A 27,674-nucleotide genomic window follows, 5' to 3' on the forward strand; every position below is an offset into this window, starting at 1 on the left:
GTGGTCAAAAACTACTTTTAAGGCACTGTGCAAACCTCAGACAGGAAGGAGCGCCATATTATAGTGAAGGTTTTGCTGCATTGGTTTGAGGGGTCCATGTCATATTGGCAGAGCCCCTGAGGTGCCAGAACAGCAGAAACTTCCGAAAGTGACCCCATTATACAAACCACACCTCTCAATTAGTTCATCTAGGGGTGCAGTGATCATATTGACGCCACAAGTGTGTCACAGAATTTTATACCGTTGGGCAGTGAAGAAAAAATAATTACATTTTTACCACAAAAAAATTGTTTTAACCCCAGATTTTACATTTTCACACTGGGAAATGGGTAAAAATGGTGCCAAAATGTGTTACACAATTTCTGCTGAACTTGGCAATACCCCATATGTTACTGTACAGTACTGCTTAGCCACACAGCGAGACTCGGGAGGGACGGAGCGCTATTTAACTCTGGGAGAACAAATTAGTTTCTGGACTCTATATACAGAGCCCTTAAATGCCAGAAAAGCAGAATCCCCCCCAAATGACCCCAGTTTGGAAATTACACCCCTTTGGGAATTTATCTACAAGTGTCGTGATGATTTTGACTCCATAAGTGTTTTCTAGAAACAGGCAGTAGTGGATGTTTCTGAGTGAAAATTGGAAACTGCCATTGTAGTGAGAGATATATAGCAGATGGTTTGTCCAATTAAATGCAACAATAGGAGCTGGCGTGTTGGAGTGTATATAAAACTAATATGCTTTATTTAAATTGCTTAAAACCAGGGTATATAAAGTGCAGGTGCAAAAGACAAGCAAACATGAATACCAGTGGTTACTACACATCATCCAAAATGGCCATCCCGAAATAAAGAAAAAAAGCCTTTGAAGGTATATTTGAATGGATGACGTAATGGATCAACAATTAATTTTATCTATACAGACAAACCCTATATGTAGAATCATATGTTTGGCAAAATCAGTGCGGCATTTTTTTTGTGTGTGACAACAGGAACGGTTTCACCCGATTGTAAGGGGTATAGATCAAGCCCCTTCTATGGATCGTCAGTGGACTCAAATGCCCTGTGTTCTCCCTTCTGCCAATGCATTTCGTAATCGCTCTTCAGGGAAGTTTCCAGGGATATGTGCAGTGATGCCCTGTATTGCAATGCCATTCGCCATATGCAATGCATATGTATAGATAAAATTAATACATACAATTGTAAGGCTGCAATCACTGCCACAACTCTAAGTATTTGTCATGTGCTGTTAAATGACAAGGTGATAAAGAGTTTGTTTGAAAAGACAGAATTGATGCATACAATTGTTATTCTGTAACTGTTGCTTTAACCCTACTCTTTTGCCATGTGCTGCTTTATGACCAAGTGAATATGGGGTTGAGACCCTTTACTTATGGGCAATCTGGTCACCTGGTCTTATAAATGTGCAATATTGGATATGATATATATGCTTTTGCATGTTCATACTGCACAAGGTTATCTCAAGTACCAATGCTCCACACATCATCAGACGCATAATTGTGAATTTATTTTGAAGGCATAGTGGCCACAATTGCTGCTTTTTTGCATTGGTACTTATGTGGACTACACACACTTTATTGAATAAGCTGTTTCAGTTATATGACAGATAGATACTATGATATTGGCTATCCTTCATGACACAGCATTCTTGATCCATTACGTCATCAATTCAAATATACATGTACCTTCAAAGGTTTTTTTCTTTTTTGGGGGGATTGCCATTTTGGATGATGTGTAGTACTCACTGGTATTCATGTTTGTTTGTCTTTTGCACGTGCACTTTATCTCCCCTGGTTTTAAGCAATTTAAATAAAGTACAGTATATTAGTATTATATACACTCCAACACGTTAGCTCCTGCCATTGCAGTGACCAGTCAGTACCTTGCAGTCACCAGTACGTTATGCCCAGCCCATACTTCTGGATACATGCACCCATTGTTAGGAGTCAGGTTCCTGTGTCTGCTCTGCAGGGATCCAGACCCTTACATTCTGCGGTCTCTTGCTCTTTATCTTCCGCAGAGGAGATTGCCTTGCAGCAAATCTCTCCAGGGGCTAAGTCCCTCTGTCCTCCTACTGAGCATGCTCGTGAGACGGTTGGTTTCCCATTGGAGATCGGGAGTCATGTGCTCAGGTCCTGCTCCAGATCTCATTGGTTCATCTCGGAGATCTGGAAGCTTCCGGAAGGTCCTGGCTGCCGTTCCACCATGCGCTAGTATAGACTATACTGCTATGTGTGAATGGTGACGGATGTATGATTCTGGTGGCTGACTTATTATGAAACCCCTTCCCTCTGATATTACGCATGTGGTTAGGGAATTAGTTCAGTAGTCTGCGCCAGTCTGTGGCAAGCCTTAGGCCACTGTGCACACCGCACCTCTGCGCTAGCGTCCAACATAGCACCTGCTTTGTAGCTGTGTTGTCCAGCGGCAGTGTCCTGCGCCGCGCTGCAGTTGCAGCCCTTCTTGGCGTTCGCAGTAGCGACACCACACACACGGTAGGTCTAGAGGGACACAGCCTCTCTGTCTTAGCTCCTGCTCCTGTGACCTTATACCGTGTGTGCATTTACCTGAGGCCTGTGACTCTAACAGGTTCACCGTTTCTGTATGTTTTTGTTGTGACGCCTCTGTGTGTGAACAGAGTCCGCTCTGCGCACTTCGGGTGAAGTTGAATCCGTGCGCATTATATCGCCATATTGCTCGTCTGCTATTACTCAGCAGTGGTTGTAACACCTACTGCACGGTGGACCCCGAGCGGCGAACGCACTTTATTATTTTTATTTAGTGCATTCCGCCGTTCCTAACACCCATACATTAGGTGGGCTCTCATCACTACAGAAATGCCAAACATGTGGATGATATATGTGGTTTAGGTACACTATGGGGGGTTCAGAAGCAGGCCCGGATTTTGGGGGGCCCAAGGGGCCCGGACCCTGGGCCACCCACCAAGCGGGGGCCTCCCATCAATATAGGGATAAATATGTTAAAACATGTAAAGTACACGTCTCTCTTTGCTGTGACCCGTTTCTAATGATAAGGAACATTTAACAAAAGAGAAATTATTGAAAGTGTAGGGACCTGGCTACGGTCCTACATGGCTGGCGCAGAGTGGCAGAGTCATGGCACCTGCGTCAGCATCCACTGACCTGTCTAGCCAGACTTCCTTAGTACCTGTACCTAATGCTTAGCTTATGGCATGCGGCAGCCTTCTCCAATCTCAACAGAAGCTTCTAGGTGCGCCGCGCTACCTATTCAGCTATATCGCTCCCTGAATCTTGGATTAGATCAGATGAGAGTTTGTTCAGTTCAGCTACCTTCAAGGAAGGAGGCAGAGCCACGATGTCAGCGCAAGAAGAGGATTCTCCACCGCTGAGCGCGGCAGGACTTCACTATGGATCTTCAGTTATTGAAGATCCAGAGTGAAATGGTTCAGTCTTCACAGTGTCGCAGTGGGTGAGTATGATCTCTGTCTGTGTGTGTGTGTGTCTGTCCGTGTGTGTGTCTGTGTGTGTCTGTCTGTGTATCTTTCTTGCAGCTCCTGTACTACACAGTACCATACTGTATATACAGGTCCACACTATATCCTGCATTATAGTGTGTCTGTGTATACTGTATGTATATAGTGTGGACCTGTTTACAGTATAGTGCTGTGTATACACTTAATACAGCCCCTCAGCCTCTATTCTATATACAGCCAGCACAGCAACAGCCTCTGATATATACAGCCAGGTAAACATCCAGTGATATATACAGCCCGGCAGCAGCCCCTTATATATACAGTGGGGCAAAAAAGTATTTAGTCAGTCAGCAATAGTGCAAGTTCCACCACTTAAAAAGATGAGAGGCGTCTGTAATTTACATCATAGGTAGACCTCAACTATGGGAGACAAACTGAGAAAAAAAAATCCAGAAAATCACATTGTCTGTTTTTTTTTCATTTTATTTGCATATTATGGTGGAAAATAAGTATTTGGTCAGAAACAAAATTTCATCTCAATACTTTGTGATATATCCTTTGTTGGCAATGACAGAGGTCAAACGTTTTCTGTAAGTCTTCACAAGGTTGCCACACACTGTTGTTGGTATGTTGGCCCATTCCTCCATGCAGATCTCCTCTAGAGAAGTGATGTTTTTGGCTTTTCGCTTGGCAACACGGACTTTCAACTCCCTCCAAAGGTTTTCTATAGGGTTGAGATCTGGAGACTGGCTAGGCCACTCCAGGACCTTGAAATGCTTCTTACGAAGCCACTCCTTCGTTGCCCTGGCGGTGTGCTTTGGATCATTGTCATGTTGAAAGACCCAGCCACGTTTCATCATCAATGCCCTTGCTGATGGAAGGAGGTTTGCACTCAAAATCTCACGATACATGGCCCCATTCATTCTTTCATGTACCCGGATCAGTCGTCCTGGCCCCTTTGCAGAGAAACAGCCCCAAAGCATGATGTTTCCACCACCATGCTTTACAGTAGGTATGGTGTTTGATGGATGCAACTCAGTATTCTTTTTCCTCCAAACACGACAAGTTGTGTTTCTACCAAACAGTTCCAGTTTGGTTTCATCAGACCATAGGACATTCTCCCAAAACTCCTCTGGATCATCCAAATGCTCTCTAGCAAACTTCAGACGGGCCCGGACATGTACAGGCTTAAGCAGTGGGACACGTCTGGCACTGCAGGATCTGAGTCCATGGTGGCGTAGTGTGTTACTTATGGTAGGCCTTGTTACATTGGTCCCAGCTCTCTGCAGTTCATTCACTAGGTCCCCCCGCGTGGTTCTGGGATTTTTGCTCACCGTTCTTGTGATCATTCTGACCCCACGGGGTGGGATTTTGCGTGGAGCACCAGATCGAGGGAGATTATCAGTGGTCTTGTATGTCTTCCATTTTCTAATTATTGCTCCCACAGTTGATTTCTTCACTCCAAGCTGGTTGGCTATTGCAGATTCAGTCTTCCCAGCCTGGTGCAGGGCTACAATTTTGTTTCTGGTGTCCTTTGACAGCTCTTTGGTCTTCACCATAGTGGAGTTTGGAGTCAGACTGTTTGAGGGTGTGCACAGGTGTCTTTTTATACTGATAACAAGTTTAAACAGGTGCCATTACTACAGGTAATGAGTGGAGGAAAGAGGAGACTCTTAAAGAAGAAGTTACAGGTCTGTGAGAGCCAGAAATCTTGATTGCTTGTTTCTGACCAAATACTTATTTTCCACCATAATATGCAAATAAAATGAAAAAAAAACAGACAATGTGATTTTCTGGATTTTTTTTTCTCAGTTTGTCTCCCATAGTTGAGGTCTACCTATGATGTAAATTACAGACGCCTCTCATCTTTTTAAGTGGTGGAACTTGTACTATTGCTGACTGACTAAATACTTTTTTGCCCCACTGTATATACAGCCCCGTAGCAGCTCCTAATATATACAGCCCAGCAGCAGCCCCATATACAGTATATATACACTCACTGGCCACTTTATTAGGTACACCATGCTAGTAACGGGTTGGACCCCCTTTTGCCTTCAGAACTGCCTCAATTCTTCGTGGCAGAGATTCAACAAGGTGCTGGAAGCATTCCTCAGAGATTTTGGACCATATTGACATGATGGCATCACACAGTTGGCGCAGATTTGTCGGCTGCTCATCCCTGATGCGAATCTCCCGTTCCACCACATCCCAAAGATGCTCTATTGGATTGAGATCTGGTGACTGAGGAGGCCATTTGAGTACAGTGAACTCATTGTCATGTTCAAGAAACCAATCTGAGATGATTCGAGCTTTATGACATGGCGCATTATCCTGCTGAAAGTAGCCATCAGATGTTGGGTACATTGTGGTCATAAAGGGATGGACATGGTCAGCAACAATACTCAGGTAGGCTGTGGCGTTGCAACGATGCTCAATTGGTACCAAGGGGCCCAAAGAGTGCCAAGAAAAAATTCCCCACACCATGACACCACCACCACCAGCCTGAACCGTTGATACAAGGCTGGATGGATCCATGCTTTCATGTTGTTTACGCCAAATTCTGACCCTACCATCCGAATGTCGCAGCAGAAATCGAGACTCATCAGACCAGGCAACGTTTTTCCAATCTTCTACTGTCCAATTTCGATGAGCTTGTGCAAATTGTAGCCTCAGTTTCCTGTTCTTAGCTGAGAGGAGTGGTACCCAGTGTGGTCTTCTGCTGCTGTAGCCCATCTGCCTCAAAGTTCGACGCACTGTGCGTTCAGAGATGCTCTTCTGCCTACCTTGGTTGTAACGGGTGGCAATTTGAGTCACTGTTGCCTTTCTATCAGCTCGAACCAGTATGCCCATTCTCCTCTGACCTCTGGCATCAACAAGGCATTTCCGCCCACAGAACTGCCGCTCACTGGATTTTTTTTCTTTTTCGGACCATTCTCTGTAAACCCTAGAGATGGTTGTGCGTGAAAATCCCAGTAGATCAGCAGTTTCTGAAATACTCAGACCAGCCCTTCTGGCACCAACAATCATGCCACGTTCAAAGGCACTCAAATCACCTTTCTTCCCCATACTGATGCTCGGTTTGAACTGCAGGAGATTGTCTTGACCATGTCTACATGCCTAAATGCACTGAGTTGCCGCCATGTGATTGGCTGATTAGAAATTAAGTCTTAACACACAGTTGGACAGGTGTACCTAATAAAGTGGCCAGTGAGTGTATATATATATATATATATATATATGTTGTGGTGTAGTGACCACTGTGTCCGCTAGGGGGCGCTGTGTGGGTGTCCCAGCATGAACAGATAACCTTGTCCAGAGTGGTAACAGGAGCAGGGTGCTAAAGGATCATTATGTATCTCAAGGTGGGTGGCCTTGGGATTGAGGCTTGCTTATGTGCTGATCAGCAGAGCTGATCTTTCATTCCAATGTGTCAGGGAGAAGTCTCCAGGTAGCTGGTGAGATGGGCTGGACCAGTTACCTACAAATCCACCCAGGGGGTGTGTTTAAGAACGCTATTGTAAAGTGTGTATGAGTGGTTGAAGGACCTATGATAAGGTCATAGCCATGTGACCCAGTGGGCATGGCTACGGACCATATAAGGTGGCCAAGGTAGGTCACATGGAGTGAATGCTGGGACCTGGTTGGTCCGTTTTGGAAGGTCCCATCTGAGAGAGATGGGGCTGTCTTCCTGACAGCAAGTGAATGCTGTGTTTAATGGCTGCACGTGCCTGATAGTTCCCTGGAGGGAATGGATGTCTGCAGTAAGCTGAAGCAGCCATGAGGTAAACCCAGAGAGGGGCTATAACTGTGAGGCTAAGAAGAGCCTGTGTGTGGGACATTGCGTAACCTGTGTGACCACAGGGATAACAGAGGGAAGCTCTGTCATGAACGCTATGCTGATTATATGAACTTTATGTTGCTGCTGTGGGTTTATGATGCCTGAATAAACCGCATGGATTGTTATTGTTTTATGGAAAACCCGTGTCGGACATGATTATTTGGCTGCCAAGCGAGTGTCCCCAACTTTGAATGATAGCGCTACCTTACAATTGGTGGAGAAATGCAAAGGGCAGTGTTGTAGCCTTGTTGCTAGGAGCAACGGAAGAGGACTGCAAAATTTGGTTGCTAAGGGCAACGGTTTCCAAAAGCACATGGTGCAGTGCTGGCAACACTGAGCCAGGAGGGCTGACGGTTGTGAAAGCTGTGTGACATGCTGACCGGGGTCAGTGGAAAAGACTTATAGGTAGGACACCTCTGCGGCAGAGGGGTCCGAGAACCTGCGCAGCCAGCAGGTGACGGTCGTGAAAGCCATGTGATATGCTGACCGGGGTCAGAGAAAGAGACTGTGGATTGTGATAGGGTGCCTCTGTGGATGAGAGGTACCCGAGGACCTGTGTGGCCAACACAGGTAACGGACAGGTGTTCGTGTTGTACTGACTGGGGTCAGTGGGAAAAACTGTGTACCTGGAGGGTTCAGTGAGCAAGGTCCTGGAGGGTCAGAGTTGGGAGGTTCTGGGAGAAGAATCGGATCCCTGGAGCACGTGGTATGACCTTGGACCTGGTGAGGCGTGAGTGTTGGGCAGTCTCAGGAGGAGATGGATGTCCTGAAGAGCACTCGCTGAGCCCCTGGACCTGGTGAGGCCAGTGTGTTGGGAAACCCTGGGAGGAGGGTCGGCTCACTGAATAGCACCCGGTACACCCTGTATATTGGACGGTCTCAGGTGGAGATGGAACGTCCTGAGTAGCACACAGACAGGACACGTGAGTTTTGGTGGTGTGTTTTTTTTTCTCTTGTCTCAACTCAGCTGCAGTGGCTCAGTGGGAGTCAAGAAGGTGACAAGCGGCTCTCTGTAACTCGGCGGAGTTACGTAGGGGACAAGCGGCTTCCGGTAACTTGGCGGGGTTACGAAGGTGACACCAGCAGCTGCATGTGAGCTGTAGCCGGAGGTGTCGGAGATCGGTGACAGCAGGAGCTGTGGTGGTGCCAGCAAGGACTTGTGTGGTATCGTAAGAGACATAAACTGTGTTGTGCGAACTGTGGTCTAAGAAGACTTGCAGAATGGACATGGGGAAATCCCGAAAGGGGGTGGTGGCCTAAATCGGGGTGGTAGCCCAAAAGGGGGTGGAGTCCCAGAAGGGGGCAGTGACCCAAATTGGGGTGGTAACCCAAAAAGGGGTGGAGTCCCAGAGGGAGGCGGTGACCCAAATTGGGATGGTGGTCCAGAAAGGGGCCGAGTTTTCAAAAGGGGCAGCACTGGGTACCTCAGTGGACTTGTCTGGGGAACCGCAGTGTGTGTGTATGTCTTTTGAGGAGTGCGGCATGTAATTTCAAGATAACGATGGGCCACAGGTGTGTACCGTGATGCTGCACTGGGAAGGAGTGTCTGGTAGACTGGACTCAAAGAGTCAGGTGACTCTGACAGGAACTCCGCTCGTTTTATCTCTGACTGAGAAAAACGTCAGAGTTCGCTGTGAACATGGGGCCATTGAGAACTATACGGTGGACAGAGTCCTGATTGAGATGACAAAGGGGGTTAACTGCCAAGGTGGTAGCATGCCACCAAACTTAGTGCATGCCTTTGAGAGGGGTCGGGACTTTGTCTTGTTTGATGATATATGGCAGGAGGATGGAGACGTTCCTACTGTTGGGTTAGCAGACATTGTGACGATGACGCCTGCTAAACTGGACAGGTCATTTGTAGAAGTGACCGGAAGAAGGGGTACATCTGCCCAACTTACGGACCTGACGTCTCGTGACATGACGGATGGTGGGCTGGGAGATGAGATGACTGGAGTGGACACACGGTCAGAGGGTAACTGGAGGGTTCTCTTGGATGATCGGCGTGACTCAGACTCTAGGGGTGACTGTGGCTCTGAGAGAGAGAGGGAGCACAGACTAGAAGAGCTAGAGAAAGACGTCTTCGAGCTCAAAGGTCACCTGGCATTGTGGCAAGGTCTGAATAAGTCCCTCAGAGAAGAGGTAGGAGTACTCACAGAAACTGTAAGAGGTCTTCTGCGGGAGAAGTGGGACGAAGACTTACAGCGGCCAGGCCTGAGTGATGAACAGAGTGAAGACAAGAAGAAACTGGAGAGTATGGAAGCAGAGATGATCCATATGCAAGAGAAGCTTGCTGCTGCAGAGCATGCTAAAAGGCAAGCACAGCAGTAAAGAGATGAACTGGCTGATGTGATTGCCAACAACAGTGGTAAAGATGCTCTGGCTTTGGAAGAAAAGAGGTGGTTAGAGTCTCGCATTGTTCAGCTGGAAGAAGTGGAGGAAGAACACGGCAACGTTGAATTAGCCAATGACAGGCTGAGAAAGGCCACACTTCAGGTTGACCAGATGAATGCTGATCTGAAGACAGAAAGTAGTAATGCTCAGAAGAATGAGAGTGCCTGTCAGCAATTAGTTTGCCAGAATAAGGAGTTAAAGGCAAAGGTTGCACTACTGGAGGAACAGCTTGATGCGGAAATTAAAGTGCGACAATCTGCAAGCAAACAAGTACGTCGTACGGAGAAAAAAACTGAAGGTTGTACTAAGGCAAATGGTTTATGAAAGGCATAGTTCTGAGCAGTACAAAGACCTGGCAGAGGGAAATGATGTGCGTCTGAAACAGCTGAAACGCCAGGTGGAAGAAGCAGAGAAAGAGGCTCAACGTGCCAATACGTTGCACCGTAGATTACAGTGTGAACTGGAGGATGTTACAGAGACAGCAGGTGCAATGAACCGTGAGGTTAATGCACTGAAAAGCAAACTTAGACGTGGTGGGATAGCATTTTTTACAAGACGTGTAGATAGAGAAAGGATGGTGGCTAAACAGTGACTGACAATACAGACAGACCGTGACTGGAGGGTCAAAGACAATGACCGATATTCTGACCGCTGGGGGCGGGGGAGGCCTAACGTAGGGATGAGGCCGTATGACAGATGGAGACGGTTCTCTCGACCTGTGGGGCAGGGTGTAATGAGTGCCCGGTCATGAGATCCTGGTGTAATGTTGTCTGTTCAACCCCACAAGTTTGATGCTAAAGGATCGATATGTATCTCAAGGTTGGTGGCCTTGGGATGGAGGCTTGCTTATGTGCTGATCAGCAGAGCTGATCTTTTATTCCAATGTGTCAGTGAGAAATCTCCAGGTAGCTGGTGAGATGTGCAGGACCAGTTACCTACAAACCCACCCAGGGGGTGTGTTTAAGAACGCTATTGTAAAGTGTGTATGAGTAGTTGAAGGACCTGTGATGAGGTCATAGCCATGTGTCCCGGTGGGCATGGCTACGGACCATATAAGGTGGCCAGGGTAGGTCACATCGAGTGAATGCTGGGACCTGGTTGGTCCGTTTTGGAAGGTCCCGTCTGAGAGAGATGGGGCTGTCTTCCTGACAGCAAGTGTTGTGTTTAATGGTTGCACATGCCTGATAGTTCCCTGGAGGGAATGGTTGTCTGCAGTAAGCTGAAGCAGCCATGAGGTAAACCCAGAGAGGGGATATAACTGTGAGGCTAAGAAGAGCCTGTGTGCGGGACATTGCGTAACCTGTGTGACCACAGGGATAACAGAGGGAAGCTCTGTCATGAACGCTATGCTGATTATATGAACTTTATGTTGCTGCTGCGGGTTTATGATGCCTGAATAAACCGCCTGGATTGTTATTGTTTTATGGAAAACCCGTGCCGGACGTGATTATTCGGCTGCCAAGCGAGTGTCCCCAACCTTCAATGACAGCGCTACCTTACTATATATATATATATATATACAGCCCAGCAGCATCCCCTCATATATATACAGCCCAGCAGAATCCTCTCATACATATACAGCCCAGCAAAAGCTTGCCTCTCATACATATACAGCCCAGCAGAAGCCTCTCATACATATACAGCCCAGCAGCAGCAGCCTCTGACACATAGATCCCAGCAGCAGTCTTTGATATAGACAGCCCACATTTCTACAATATACATATGTACATATTTTAATCTTTAGCTCCCTTTCAGGACTTCAAGGGTTGACAAGGTAATTTTGTTACTTTTAGATTACCATCATGGACAATTGTGGAGGAGATAGGCACAGACATCGCACAAGAATTTGGGAGTCTGAGTCTGTGGCTTCTAAAAGACGTAAGGCAAAAGAAGCAACAATTAAATCAACAGAAGAGATAGCGAAGACAAAAAAAATTGGACGAGTTCTTCACTGTTCATTCAAGGCAAGTGTCAGAAAGGAGTAATGACCTTGTAGAATCTGATCAACCTGACAATGCTTCAGTGGAAATGGTTGTTGATCCTGGCAAAGGAAAGGCTGAAGTAGTAACGTGTACAACTGAAGAACATAAAGAAAAGGAGACTGATAGTGGCACATCTTATGAAGAAGGTAAAGTTGAAGGTCCACCAGGGGGCAATGACATTGGACTTTGGCCATCCATTATTTCGGAACAGATGCGAGATTACTGGCTGAAAAGGGGTGTATCAACAATCCAGCACTGTGATGAAAGTTTGTTCATTGCACACTCGGTTCAGCAAACTAGAAAGGACCGCAATATTCCAAGAATGTGCACACTTGGGCTTTTCCATCGTCAAAATCATAATGAAGAAGTCATAACGAGGAATTGGTTATGCTTCTCTCCCTCTAAAGGATGCATTTACTGCTTCACGTTCAGATTTATGTGCTTTATTACAGCATCTGAGTCTTCTCAGCTTTCGTCTCTAATGGATTCTGTGATTGGGAACATTCACAAGAACGTATAAAAAGTCATGAGCAGTCAGCAGAGCATCTGAACTCTACAATTGCTTTCAATATGAGTTTAAAAGCGATTAGGCGAATTGATACGGAGCTAACACGACAGGTCGAGGCTCAGGAGCATTATTGGAGGTCAGTATTGAAACGAGTAGTAAATGTTATTCAGTTTATTGCAGAGCGTGGCTTAGCATTTAGAGGAGATAACGAATTGGTTGGATCACCTAGAAATGGAAACTTTCTGGGCATTCTTGAACTCATCGCCCAGTACGACGACTTTCTTGCACAGCATATCAAAACTCAAGCCAATCGTAGCAAGATTCATACAAACTACCTGTCATCTACAATTATGGAAGAAATTATCAATGTAATGGGTGAACAAGTCCTCAGAGAAATTATTTCTCGAGTTAACAAATCAAAATACTACTCCATCTCTTTGTATTCCACACCCAATGCAGCTCACGTTGACCAACTAACCTTTGGATGTAATTCTAGGATGTATTAACAGAAGCATACAGTCTAGATCACATGAAGTCATTATTTCCCTCTACTCCTCTTTGGTCTGACCTCATCTGGAATATTGTGTCCAGTTTTGGGCACCACATTTTAAAAAAGACATCAACAAACTGGAGCAAGTTCAGAAAAGAGCAACCAGAATGGTGACCGGTCTGCAAACCCTGTCTTATGAGGAAAGGTTGCAGGATTTGGGATTGTTTAGTTTGCAAAAGAGAAGACTGAGAGGAGACTTAATAGCTGTCTACAAATACCTAAAGGGCTGTCACATTGTAGAAGGATCAACTTTATTCTCATTTGCACAAGGAAAGACTAGAAGCAATGGGATGAAACTGAATGGGAGGAGACACAGATTAGATATTAGAAAAAACTTTTTGACAGTTAGAGTGATCAATGAGTGGAACAAGCTGCCACGAGAAGTGGTGAGTTCTCCTTCAATGGAAGTCTTCAAACAGAGGCTGGACAGACATCTGACTGGGATGATTTAGCGAATCCTGCTTTGAGCAGGGGGTTGGACCAGATGGCCCAGGAGGTCCCTTCCAACTCTACGATTCTATGATTCTATGATTCTTGTATTGAGGTATATGGAGAAAGATGGCCCTGTGGAATGCTTTGCAACATTCATGGCAAACAAAGGCCACGGCGCTCAAGACATGTTCAATGCCTTGGAATTTTTGAAGAGACATGATTTAGACCCGGGAAATTGCCGCGGTCAAAGTTATGACAATGCATCTGCATTGAGTGGCAAATACAATGGCCTGCAAGCCAAAGTCAGAGAGAAGAAAAATCTTGCATCCTGGATTCCTTGTACAGCACACTCTTTAAATCTGGTTGCTAAAAATGCTGTAGAAAGCTGCTCGAGTGCAGTACATTTTTTGACTTCCTTGAAAAGCTGTTCCTCTTCTTCACAGTTTCAATGCATCGGCATCATCTCCTGACTGAGGCTTGGAAAAATATTGACTCAGCAACAGCATTGACTCTCAAACATGTCACAACAACGTGTTGGTCCTGCAGAGCTGATACTACTAAGGCCCTTAAGCATGACTATCAGCAGATTAAAGATGTACTTAAACAGATTGCTGATGACTTTGAAGAAAAAAGCTGTGTACAGTGTGAAGCAGAAGGACTGTTAAGACAAATGAATCAGATTGAAATTGGTATTAACATCACCTTCTGGAATGATATCCTGCAAAGAACAGTAGCTACTAGTAAAACTCTACAACACGCAAAACTCAGTCTAAACACTGCTCTGGCATCACTGACCAGCTTAAAAAACTATGTTGCATTTAAGTGTGACTCCTTCAAAATTTATGAGAAGCAAGCTGCTTCAAGAGAATGCCAAGAGTGTGCAAAGCAGTAATCAAAGCAAAAGGTGGCTACTTTGAAGAACCTAGAATATAAGACATATTTTCAGTTGTTTCACACTTTTTTGTTAATTATATAATTCCACATGTATTAATTCATAGTTTTGATGCCTTCAGAGTGAATCTACAATTTTCATAGTCATGAAAATAAAGAAAACTCTTTGAATGAGAAGGTGTGTCCAAATACAGTATATATCTATGTATCTGTATATGTGTGTATATATATATATATATATATATATATATATACTGTATATAAACCACTGTATTGTAACATATAGAGAAAACAAAACAAGTTGTCTAATTTTGTTAAGTCAAACTGATAAGGAAAGAAGGTGTCTCCACTTTGTATAATGTCACAGACGTATATGATGTTTCCAGTATCCCTATTACCTAGCAATCAATACTCTTCTGAAACCGTGATGGACCAAATAGGAAAGGAAAACAACATGTAAATGCGACAGTGCAATAGGTGTAAATGGTGGTAAGTGAGATTGTGAAACCTAGTCATGTTCCACGTCTGCATATTTGCAGATGAATACTCCGAATTTCTTTTCTATTGTGTATCAAATTTGTATTCTCTTTTTGTTGCCATGCAGGTTTTAATATATACACACATGATAAAAGCTTATGAATGCTGAAACACGATTTATATATACAGTATATATATATACACTCACTGGCCACTTTATTAGGTACACCTGTCCAACTGTGTGTTAAGACTTAATTTCTAATCAGCCAATCACATGGCGGCAACTCAGTGCATTTAGGCATGTAGACATGGTCAAGACAATCTCCTGCAGTTCAAACCGAGCATCAGTATGGGGAAGAAAGGTGATTTGAGTGCCTTTGAACATGGCATGATTGTTGGTGCCAGAAGGGCTGGTCTGAGTATTTCAGAAACTGCTGATCTACTGGGATTTTCACGCACAACCATCTCTAGGGTTTACAGAGAATGGTCCGAAAAAGAAAAAAAATCCAGTGAGCGGCAGTTCTGTGGCCGGAAATGCCTTGTTGATGCCAGAGGTCAGAGGAGAATGGGCAGACTGGTTCGAGCTGATAGAAAGGCAACAGTGACTCAAATTGCCACCCGTTACAACCAAGGTAGGCAGAAGAGCATCTCTGAACGCACAGTGCGTCGAACTTTGAGGCAGATGGGCTACAGCAGCAGAAGACCACACCGGGTACCACTCCTCTCAGCTAAGAACAGGAAACTGAGGCTACAATTTGCACAAGCTCATCGAAATTGGACAGTAGAAGATTGGAAAAACGTTGCCTGGTCTGATGAGTCTCGATTTCTGCTGCGACATTCGGATGGTAGGGTCAGAATTTGGCGTAAACAACATGAAAGCATGGATCCATCCTGCCTTGTATCAACGGTTCAGGCTGGTGGTGGTGGTGTCATGGTGTGGGGAATTTTTTCTTGGCACTCTTTGGGCCCCTTGGTACCAATTGAGCATCGTTGCAACGCCACAGCCTACCTGAGTATTGTTGCTGACCATGTCCATCCCTTTATGACCACAATGTACCCAACATCTGATGGCTACTTTCAGCAGGATAATGCGCCATGTCATAAAGCTCGAATCATCTCAGATTGGTTTCTTGAACATGACAATGAGTTCACTGTACTCAAATGGCCTCCTCAGTCACCAGATCTCAATCCAATAGAGCATCTTTGGGATGTGGTGGAACGGGAGATTCGCATCAGGGATGTGCAGCCGACAAATCTGCGCCAACTGTGTGATGCCATCATGTCAATATGGTCCAAAATCTCTGAGGAATGCTTCCAGCACCTTGTTGAATCTCTGACACGAAGAATTGAGGCAGTTCTGAAGGCAAAAGGGGGTCCAACCCCTTACTAGCATGGTGTACCTAATAAAGTGGCCAGTGAGTGTATATATATATATATTATACTGTGTAAATGTAGGTTTTGAGTAAAAAAATGCAAAGAAAGAATGATTTTACAAGAGAAGTGTTCATAGATCTCTTTTATCAATAAAATGCAAAGACAATGAACAAGAGTGAAATTTAAATCAGATGAATATTTGGTGACCGCCCTTTGTCACTCATGACCGGAGTGTGCAGCTGCATGTATTTTCATGCAGCTGAACGCTCCGGTCCGAACCGCCGGCGACAGTGCCGGGTATTGAGGCTAGAGACTTGCGCAAGTTTCTCACATTGCAATTGCAAGTGGGACACCGGCCTTACACAGAAAATCGTTCTTAAATGACATTGGCTGGATGTTTGGGGTCGCTGTTCTGTTGCAGAACAAATTTGGAGCCATTCAGACACCTCCCTGATGGTCTTGCATGACGGTTCAGTAACTGACTGTTTTTCTCAGCATGAAGACACCTTTATTCTTGACCAAATTCCCAACTCCATCTTTAGAAATGCAGCCACAAACTTACAAAGAACTTCCATCGTTCTTCAGTGTTGCCCGCAGACACTCACTGCATGACTGCATGTGCTAGGAGGGTATAAATAACCCCTACCAAGATGTGTTAGGACAAACCAAGGAGAAAGTGAAAATACCTGCACAGAAGCAACACCGAAAAGCAAAGCAAAAGTAAAAAAGAAACAACACAGGCTATGGTCCAACAGAGAGAGAAACCGACCACACAGCTAGAGGTAATGGGCTCGATCCCTGGAGTTTAGCCATAACAATTTATCTGGCTAACCACTGCTACTATGGTACGCAATGTTTTCCCTTTCTTAGAGCATCTTCAAAAGAGCTTGAACAGCACATTTTGAATCCCCAGTCTGCTTCATAATTATTTCCTGGGAGACACCTTGCTGATGCAGTATAACTACATTGTGTGTTTAGTCTTGCCATGGTGTATTATACTTTTCAGAATCCAAATTTGTTCCAGTTTCAGTTCATGATTGTGTCTTAACATACATAGAAAAATGATGAGAATTATCACATATTTGGTAGAATTTGTACAAGTGTACCTGGAAGAATCAATGCTGTTTTGAAGGCACAAGGGAGGTGACACCAAATATTGATGGGATTTACATTTCTGTTTTGTTCATTCACTTTGCATTTTGTTAATTGATCAAAAAAACTATTATCAATTCTATATTTGGTAGCATTCTTACTTAATAGCATTTTTTTCTTTACCTGCCTTAAAAGTTTTCACAGTATTGTATATGTATATTATAATATATATAGTATATTATATACTGCTACTATGCTGGCATTGTAAAAGCTTAGTATTTTATTATAATTCTATACATAAAATTAGATGTGTAAATATGTGCCTGCCTAGTAAATATGACAGTGTGCAGAAGGTATTAGCCAGTAACAGTAAGGCAGGTATTTGGATGCAAGGTTCAGATATGTGCATGCGCCATTAAGACTTAGGCTCTGCTTGCAATAGAGCAGAGCACAGTGCACAGGCACGAGCCGGCGATATCTCTGCGCAGGCGCGAAATTTCATCCTGGTATGTGGATGATGCAAAAAGCGTCATCTATGTTAATTACAGCAGACGGATGGCTATCAGCAGCCAGGAGGAAGGATAGAGAAGCCAGGAGGAGGGATAGAGAAGCCAGGAGGAGGGATGGAGAAGCTGTGAGGAGGGATAGAGAAGCTGGGAGGAGGGATAGAGAAGCAGGGAGGAAGGATGAGAAGCCAGGAGAAGAGACAGAGAAGCTGTGAGGAGGGACAGAGAAGCTGTGAGGAGGGATAGAGAAGCCGGGAGTAGGGATGGAGTAATAGAGAGGAGAGATGGAGAAGCTGGAAGGAGCGATAGAGAGGAGGGATGAAAAAGCCGGGAGGAGAGATGGAGAAGCCGAGACGAGGGTTGGAGAATCAGGGAGCATGGATAGAGACGCCGGGAGGAGGGATGGAGAGACCAGGAGGAGAGATGGAAAAGTCGGGAGCAGGGATAGAGGAGCTGGGAGGTGGGTTTGGGAAGCCGGGAGGAAGGATAGAGATGCCAAGAGGAGGGATGGAGAAATCGGGATGAGAGATGGAGAAGCCGGGAGGATGGATTGAGAAACAGGAAGGAGGGATAGAGAAGCTGTGAGGAGGATTGGAGAAGCCTAGAAGAGGGATAGAGAAGCTGGGAGGAGGGATGGAGAAGGCGGGAGGATGGCTAGAGAACCCGGGAGGATGAATAGAGAAGTCGGGAGGAAGAATGGAGAGACCGGGGGGAGAGATGGAGAAGTCAGGAGGAGGGATGGAGAACCTGGGAGGTGGGTTTGGGAAGCCGGGAGGAGGGATAGAGAAGCCGGGAGGAGGGATGGAGAAATCCGGAGGATGGATGGAGAAGCTGGGAGGATGGATAGAGAACCCGGAAGGAGGGATAGAGGAGCAAGGAGGAGAGATGGACAAGCCAGGAGGAGAGATGGAGACCGTAGAAATGCCTCTCTTTGGAGTGGCCCAACAAGAATAACATTCAGTGTGAGATATCTTCAAAAAAAATTTTTTTAGGGGGTTATTTGGAGGGATTCTGGGGTTATTTAACCACTGATGGACTGCAGCACAGGCACTGATTAAGATAATAGTTTTAGTTGACACAGGACAAAACTGGTGACAGGTTCCTTTTAAAAGGTGCAAGCAACATCAACTTTTTCTGGAGTTGATGAGAAGCCCAATTTAAGTGAAGGACCCCAATAAATGAAGTGCTCCATACACATTAGCAGCCTGGCTTTGGTCGTGAAGCAGACTACAGCTCCCTTTTTATGGTATACTTTGTTTTGCATGTTGCTAGCTTGCATACATCATAGATCTGGAATGTTGCCCGAAGCCTTTTTAACTGCATAATCGAATAACTTTTTTTTGCCCTGTAATCAAAAATACTCTCGCTAGCAGAATGTATTAAGTATAATCAAGTTATAAGTATTTTAATCTATTGCCCAAGGCTAAGTTTTCCACCATCTTCACCCCAGAATGAAAGTCACAGCATTCACATTATATAAATGTACCAGTTCTTTGAAAACTTCATGCACATTTAGGAATTAATAACTCGGTTTTTAAATTTTTTACATTTCACCACTAGTTTGCTATAAATGATGCATGTTCTGCGTATGTAGTAATGTACTTACTGGTGGCATCCTCTGCCATTTCCTTCTGGTCTTATTCTGGACCACATGACCTCAGTTATGACCAGCTGGATCACTCCATTGTTTGCTGTGCAGATCGGAAGTCACTTCTCAATGTAAGTCTAAGAGTGTCAGACATAGCTCTCATAAACTTACAATAAGAGAGAAAGTAATGGTTGGCAGTGATCTCTGGCAACTCAGAACTGCGGTCACAAGATGGCAGAGGGGGACCAAAGCGGCTCTGGAAACATTACAGGACGGTACTATACAGTAGTATTGTACAACATGCTCTGAGCATATATTACTAATACCCAACCAATGGTGAAATGAAAAAACACCAAAGTGGTATTTTAAAGGGAATCCGTCAGCAGGATTTCACCCCGCAAACTACTTATATGCACATATAGCTCTTTCAAAGACAAGTTCAGCAATACCTTTACATGGTCAGTCCATTCCTCCATTACTGAGAAATCAATATATGAATTGATATGCAAATGAAGCTGAAGGGCTATGGTAGATCTGAAGCGTCTGTCATTCCAGTTCTATTCTCCACTCAGCTCTGCCTCCTCTTGCTTGACTGACAACTCCTTTACCTGAAGTCACACAGTATAGAGGCGGTCAGTCAAGCACGAGGAGTCAGCAATGGGCACAGAATAGAACTGGAGTGACGGAGGATTGATATCTACTATAACCATTTGCATATTAACTATTTCCCAGTAATGGAGGAACGGACTGGCTATGTAAGAATATTGCTGCACTTGTCTTTGAAAGAGCTATGTGCACATGCAAATAGTTTGGGGGTGAAATCCTGCTGACAGATTCCCTTTATATATTAATCAGCTTATTTGGTGTGCTGTGATCATCCTTTGTAAACATGGTATACCTTACCGATTCCATGTACTGTATTAGGCAACTTTCTTTTATCAATTTTCTTTAACAGAACAGAAAAGTTAATTTCAAGAAAATGTGTTTTTCCACCCCTCTTCCGGTGAGTGACCGTGGGTTACTGGAGAGGAGTGGGATGGGGAGAAACTGCTGCAGATTGTCTCTTTAGGCCAGTCATTTGAATTTTATGGTCTCCAGACGGCTTTTAATTGAATTTTATTTTTTAGTTTCACAATAAATCCTACCTGCTTGAGTGACGGCCCGGGACTTTATTTCATGTTACCCATAGTTCACACATCATGAATCAGCTGTCAGGTTCACTTTAAGATAATGCAGCAAAAGCAGCAAACAGGTCATAAAACCATAAATGGAATGGAGTAACTGATGTGATCGAATATGTAAATTTTGCTGAAAAATATATTTTTCATTGAATTGTTATTGGCACAAAGAAACATAACATAAAAGAGATATTTAATGCTGTAGCGAAAGAGAAAAAAAGCATATTACATACAAAGCATTTTATTTGTGGTGTTTGTCATACCTTTTTTGGCATTCTCCCTAAAAGAATCTTTATAGCACATAAGAGATACAAGAAAAAGTGTAAAAAAAAAAAAAAAAAGTGAAAAAATGTTTAGAATTTAGCTGAAATTCAAAGTGAAATTTACACATATAATGCTAATGCCAAACTGTGCCAAGGAGCCCATATGCCACTTTTTTCTTAGCTACACATTCAATAATGATTTGATTTTACAGGAGAACGGCTGCTTTGGACAAAATGGTGCAGCTATTACTATCGGTTTGGCTGCTGCATTGCTGGTTTACAGACTGCAGGGATGAATATCAAGACTAGAGCACACGACTGCAGCTGTCAATCACTGAGCGCAGCGGCTCGTGCCATCTATGCCTCCTCTTAGTGTTACAGGGTGGCTAGCCTCCCTCTGTTGAACCGCTTAGATGCCACCAGCTATGGCGTACATATACGACGCTTGGCTCTCACTATGACATTGCAGCCTTGTACCTATATGGGGCAGAATTGGAATAAATCCGTATGTATAAATAACATCTTTAAAAGCAATTGAAGAAATATACAATATGTACATAAAATTGTTTTTAAGGAATTTTAACTGTCTGGACCGATGTTAATTATGGAATATCGCAAATATATTTTGCAGGTTTCATGTTTTTTTACTCAATTTAAGAGAATCTATAAAATAGAAGTTGTGTTTTTAAGTTATCTTATAAATTATCTTTCCCGTGTCTTGAAACCTTTTCTAGAATAACTGAAAGAATATGCAGCAAAGCTCCATGGCTTTCTCCACATTTTGCACTACTACCAGTACAAGTCAAGATAGGCTTGGTGACAATACAGCAATCACAAAACCCGGGTAATCCACACAAAGAAAATCAATCTAAGGCATTGAATTTCAGATAAGCCAATATTTATGCAGAACACGTAATCCATTACCCACAGACTTCTATGGGCTTGTTAGGTGTATTTGTGGCTCAGTGGTTAGCATTGTATGGTGGCTCAGTGCTTAGCACTGTACGGTGGCTCAGTGGATAGCATTGTATGGTGGCTCAGTGCTCAGCACTGTACGGTGGCTCAGTGGATAGGATTGTATGGTGGCTCAATGATTAGCACTGTACGGTGGCTCAGTGTGTAGCATTGTATGGTGGCTCAGTGCTTAGCACTGTACGGTGGCTCAGTGGATAGCATTGTATGGTGGCTCAATGGTTGGCACTGTACGGTGGCTCAGTGGATAGCATTGTATGGTGGCTCAATGGTTGGCACTGTACGGTGGCTCAGTGGATAGCATTGTATGGTGGCTCAGTGGTTAGCACTGTTGCTTTGGAGCGCTTGGATCTAAATTCCACCAAGAAGAACATCTGCAAGGAGTATGCATGTATACTGATAGGGAAGGTAGATGGTGAGCAGTAACGGGGACAGCAATGATGATGTCTGCACAGTGCTGTGGAATATGATAGCGCTATATGAGCAAAGCGTAATAAGTAAGCATAATTATAGTATAGAAATCTGCATGGAGCTTACATTGCTGTAGCAAAGCCTTCATACTCCATAAAGACAAAGTAAATCTCTGGCCTGTCTATAAGGAGAAACCAGACCATGTATTCATGGTGTCACAACCACAGGCCATAAGAATCAGACATTGGGTCAGGGGCCATAATAGACAAAAGACTGCCCCTGTGCAAGGACAGGGTGTGCGACTATTGAAGTCCAATAGGTGAAGGTGAGCCCTTTTTGCCTCTTTGGCCCCTGTATGCCTGCACAGGTTGCACCAATGGTTTGTCCATGGCGTCTCCCTGCCCTATTCTTCTATGACTGACAGGTATCGCTCCTGTATGTATCTGTATGAGGAGAGACCTGTCAGTCATAGGGAACCAGGTGGGAGAAGATGCCAGAAAGTTGTGTCTAGGACTAGTCACTCAAGGAGCATACCCCTGGGACGGCCCTTCAAGGCTCTCTGGAGCGTTTCATGGCTGCACTACAGCCAATGACTGACTCATGCTCCCCATGGTTCGGGCAGTGTGGATCAGTAGTCAGAATCCTTTTAAAAGCCCATTACGGTCCATGTTTTTCACGTAAATATCTGATTTTCTCTAACTTCTCCTCTAATCGTTCCCTTGAAAAATTAGAATTTGATCTAATAATATAACGATCCCGGCTGCACGAGACCGGGGGTAACTCTTCCAGGCCATCATTGGATCTTGGTGAATAATAAAGTAACTTGGCAAGTTACTTTATTATTCACTTCGGTCTGGGTAACCTACTTGTGCACCTTGTGGTAGTGCCACGCTATACTTGACATCATTGGATCTTGCACATCAGCTATCCAGAACCATTGTGTTATCCAGCCACCATTTCATAGGCACGTAGTCAGGCTTATATATGGCACCTGAACATGTTTTCATTTTTCTACACAGACACGTAACTGCAATAATTCTTATCTTCAATAAGGAATGAGGTAAAATTGTGATATTACAATAGGAAGAGGTTTAATCATTAACCGGCCACTCCCGCGTGCATGCCCTCTTACACACCGGGGACTGCAGGCTGAACGCCAATGCGGAGCGTCTGCAGTGTTGGGGCCGTATATAGGAATCAATGTATACAGGAATCAATGTATAGAAACTAATTATATAAAGGCACGGCATATTGCAATTCTGTATATACAGGATGTACCCTATCGTCTCAGCCGTGTCTACATTTATGTACTTCCTCCATTAAACTAATGTGTTTTCTTAGGATTCATGGATAGGTATCAGTGATGGATCAGTGTATATCCCGCCTGTATATTCTTGTGGTCCTGAAATCGATATTTTCTTTTTTCAACTGAGCTAAGTAAATTGTCCAAAAGAGTTAAAATCACGTAAAAACGTTTCTTCCGTATATGACCAAATAGATTTACGCTATTGCATGTGCATGAAGAATCTAGTTGAACAGGTAGGGCGGAGGGCCGTCCTGTCCAGATGCTGCTTTTGTCTCCACTCCCTGGTAAAAATGCATTATCTTGTCCTCAGGCATTTATTAAATAAAAGGAATCTGTACATTGTGATACCGGCCGCAGGCACATGGAATAGTCTACAATATGTGCACGTCACTCCAGACATTACATCGTAGAATTCGGATGAACCGCTCCCTTTACAATCCCAAAGTCACCATCAAGTACATCATAGCTGGCATAGAAAATACATTTATATATAAGAGTCTAAAGGGTCAAATTCTATTAAAGAAAGAAACTCTTCAGCGGTTTAACTGTTTGAGAATTGTTATCATTTTCCTAGCACTAACACAACCTGCAAACCTTTCAGAAAGTTGTGTATACATGTATACCTTTATATATGTGTATAGTACATGTGTCAATATGTAGAGAAGTAAAAGGAAGCGTAAATAGCAAAAACCTTTACCCCAATACATTTCTTCCATATATAGATGATAGATAGACAGACAGACAGACAGACAGATAGATAGATAGATAGATAGATAGATAGATAGATAGATAATACATAGGTAGATATATAGATGATAATAGATATGTAATACATAGATAGATAGATAGATAGATAGATAGATAGATAGATAGATAGATAGATAGATAGATAGAAAGATAGATGATAAATAGATAGATAGATACTAGATAGATACATAGATAGATAATAGATAGATAGATGATAAATAGATAGATAGATAGATAGATAGATAGATAGATAGATAGATAGATAGATATGGGATAGATGATAGTTAATAGCTCGATAATAGATAGATTAGATAGATAGATAATAGATAGATATGGGATAGATAGATAAATAGATAGATAGATAGATAGATAGATAGACTGTAGATAGATATAGAGATAGATATAGAGATAGAAAGATAGATAGATAGATATATGGACTGTAGATAGATATGGGATAGATAGATAGATAGATAGACTGTAGATAGATAATAGCTAGTTTAGAGGATCTGTGTAAGCCAATTGAGATAGATTTACACATTTCATTATACATAATAAACCTGAATTCAAGAGAAATGAAAGTAAGAGAAAATACAGAAGAAAGACAATAAAAGGAACGCTGCTAAAGTAATTTCAACAGGAAATAACAGAACCTTAAAGAAACAAGCAGTCCAGCACTTGTGTGTTCGTATTACTCTCACCTGGCTGATCTCAGGTTGGGTTTCCAGCATCCTTATAGAAGGCTTGATATCCTCGAACACAGCATTGTCTTCCACGCTTTCTCCAGACATATTCACTGGCTTTAGTTGGGAATACACAGCACTGTTGCTAGGACTGGTCTGCAGGGTCATACCTGGACCCTCTATGTAGGGATAGAAAGAGATTGAGAAAATCTGTATTTTTCCTTAGTTAGATCCTTGGGTGGAAATTAGAGGATTAGCGAGCTGTGTAGGGTTTCTTTCCTTTACCTGGAGAGGGAGGAGTTGATGAGGGGTTGGATGAAGACATAGTGACAGGTATGAGAAGCCAATGGAGAGATCCGGTTAGTCTTGTACGGCCAATGAGCGTGAAGAATAGTTCAGGTATTTCTAATGCTTGCAGGTCTACCTGTCTGAGTGCAGAGGCTGCGATGGTAGAAGTCACCTCACCAGACAAATCTACAATTCATGTCATGATTTCTAGAGTGAAGCCTTGACCTTTTGCACATTACTCTAAAGATGCAGGGAAAACATTACTCTGCAGATCATTGCTTACGTTTATGTTTTATGCCCTTTAGGCTATATTCACATGTGCAGACAGAAATATATGTAAAATATCCAAATGAAAGCTCAGAAGTTAAAAGGGAGATTTACTATTACTCATTGATGTAACTAGTGTCCAATGGGCCCCAATGCACAATTTGGGCCTGGAATATCACCTGCATGTTGGTCAAATGTATGGCCCCTTATAACATTCTACAGTAAATCCTATAAGGACATACAGGTATATGTTGCCCCCTCTTCCCCATTATGTAGTAATGTCTCCAATCCTGCACTAAAGTCCACCATCCTGGGCCCCTTCCAGGCATATATGTCCCCAATTCAGGGTACATGCTGGTGTATATGTCCCTCATCCTTCTTTCGCTTTATGTTCCCCATCTATATAAATACAGTTAGGTCCATATATAATTGGACAGAGACAACCTTTTTTCTAATTTTGGTTCTAGACTTTACCACAATGAATTTTCAACAAAACAATTCAAATGCAGTGGAAGTTCAGACTTTCAGCTTTCATTTGAGGGTATCCACATTAAAATTGGATGAAGGGTTTAGGAGTTTCAGCTCCTTAACATGTGCCACCCCGTTTTTAAAGGGGCCAAAAGTAATTGGACAGATTAAAAAAAAATGTAAATAAAATGTTCTTTTCTAGTACTTGGTTGAAAACCCTTTGCTGGCAATGACTGCCTGAAGTCTTGAACTCATGGACATCACCAGACACTGTGTTTCCTCCTTTTTGATGCTCTGCCAGGCCTTCACTGCGGTGGTTTTCAGTTGCTGTTTGTTTGTGGGCCTTTCTGTCTGAAGTTTAGTCTTTAACAAGTGAAATGCATGCTCAATTGGGTTGAGTTCAGGTGACTGTCTTGGCCATTCAAGAATATTCCACTTCTTTGCTTTAATAAAATTCTGGGTTGCTTTGGGTTTATGTTTTGGGTCATTGTCTATCTGTAGTATGAAACGACGACCAATCAATTTGGCTGCATTTGGCTGGATCTGAGCACACAGTATGGCTCTGAATACCTCAGAATTCACTCGGCTGCTTCTGTCCTGTGTCACATCATCAATAAAGACTAGTGACCCAGTGCCACTGGCAGCCATGCATGCCCAAGCCATCACACTGCCTCCGCCGTGTTTTACAGATGATGTGGTTTGCTTTGGATCATGAGCTGTACCAGGCCTTCGCCATACTTTTCTGTTTCCATGTTTCCATCATTCTGATAGAGGTTGATCTTGGCTTCATCTGCCCAAAGAATGTTCTTCCAGAACTGTGCTGGCTTTTTTAGATGTTTTTTAGCAAAGTCCAGTCTAGCCTTTTGATTCTTGATGCTTATGAGTGGCTTGCACCGTGCAGTGAACCCTCTGTATTTACTTTCATGCAGTCTTCTCTTTATGGTAGATTTGGATATTGATACGCCTACCTCCTGGAGAGTGTTGTTCACTTGGTTGGCTGTTGTGAAGGGATTTCTCTTCACCATGGAGATTATTCTGCGATCATCCACCACTGTTGTCTTCCGTGAGCGCCCAGGTCTTTTTGCATTCATGAGTTCACCAGTGCTTTCTTTCTTTCTCAGGATGTACCAAACTGTAGATTTTGCCACTCCTAATGTTGTAGCAATTTCTCGGATGGTTTTTTCTGTTTTTGCAGCTTAAGGATGGCTTGTTTTACCTGCATGGAGAGCTCCTTTGACCGATTATTTCCTTCACAGCAAAACCTTCCAAATGCAAGCACCACACCTCAACTCCAGGCCTTTTATCTGCTTAATTGAGAATGACATAACGAAGGGATTGCCCACACCTGTCCATGAAATAGCCTTGGAGTCAATTGTCCAATTACTTTTGGTCCCTTTAAAAACAGGGTGGCATATGTTAAGGAGCTGAAACTCCTAAGCCCTTCATCCAATTTTAATGTGGGTACCTTCAAATGAAAGCTTAAAGTCTGAACTTCAACTGCATCTGAATTGTTTTGTTTAAAATTCATTGTGGTAATGTCTAGAACCAAAATAAGAAAAATGTTGTCTCTGTCCAAATATATATGGACCTAACTGTATATATATATATATATATATGTACACTGTATATACAGTATGTCCCCCATCCTGGGCTCATCCTGGTATATAGGTCTTTGATGTTGGGCCCATCTTTGTACTTGTATATATGTCCCCCATCCTGGTATATACAGTGGGGCAAAAAAGTATTTAGTCAGTTAGCAATAGTGCAAGTTCCACCACTTAAAAAGATGAGAGGCGTCTGTAGTTTACATCATAGGTAGACCTCAACTATGGGAGACAAACTGAGAAAAAAAAATCCAGAAAATCACATTGTCTGTTTTTTTTTCATTTTATTTGCATATTATGGTGGAAAATAAGTATTTGGTCAGAAACAAAATTACATCTCAATACTTTGTGATATATCCTTTGTTGGCAATGACAGAGGTCAA

The 27,674-nt window shown here is 43.4% G+C and overlaps 1 protein-coding gene across 1 annotated transcript in view; it reads right to left on the bottom strand.

Moving 5' to 3' along the window:
* LOC141087505 (Krueppel-like factor 5) overlaps positions 1-24,937 on the bottom strand; it is a 153,539-nt gene extending 128,602 nt beyond the window's left edge. Inside the window, exon 1 of the mRNA XM_073573046.1 lies at positions 24,683-24,937. Within this exon, the coding sequence (XP_073429147.1) occupies positions 24,683-24,832 (150 nt within the window). The 5' untranslated portion in view covers positions 24,833-24,937. The remainder of the gene's footprint in view (positions 1-24,682) is intronic.
* Positions 24,938-27,674: the final 2,737 nt, after the last annotated feature.

The sequence above is a fragment of the Dendrobates tinctorius genome, unplaced genomic scaffold, assembly GCF_039654945.1.
Source record: "Dendrobates tinctorius isolate UK_male_01 unplaced genomic scaffold, ASM3965494v1 ptg000034l, whole genome shotgun sequence".
Lineage (NCBI taxonomy): Eukaryota > Metazoa > Chordata > Amphibia > Anura > Dendrobatidae > Dendrobates > Dendrobates tinctorius.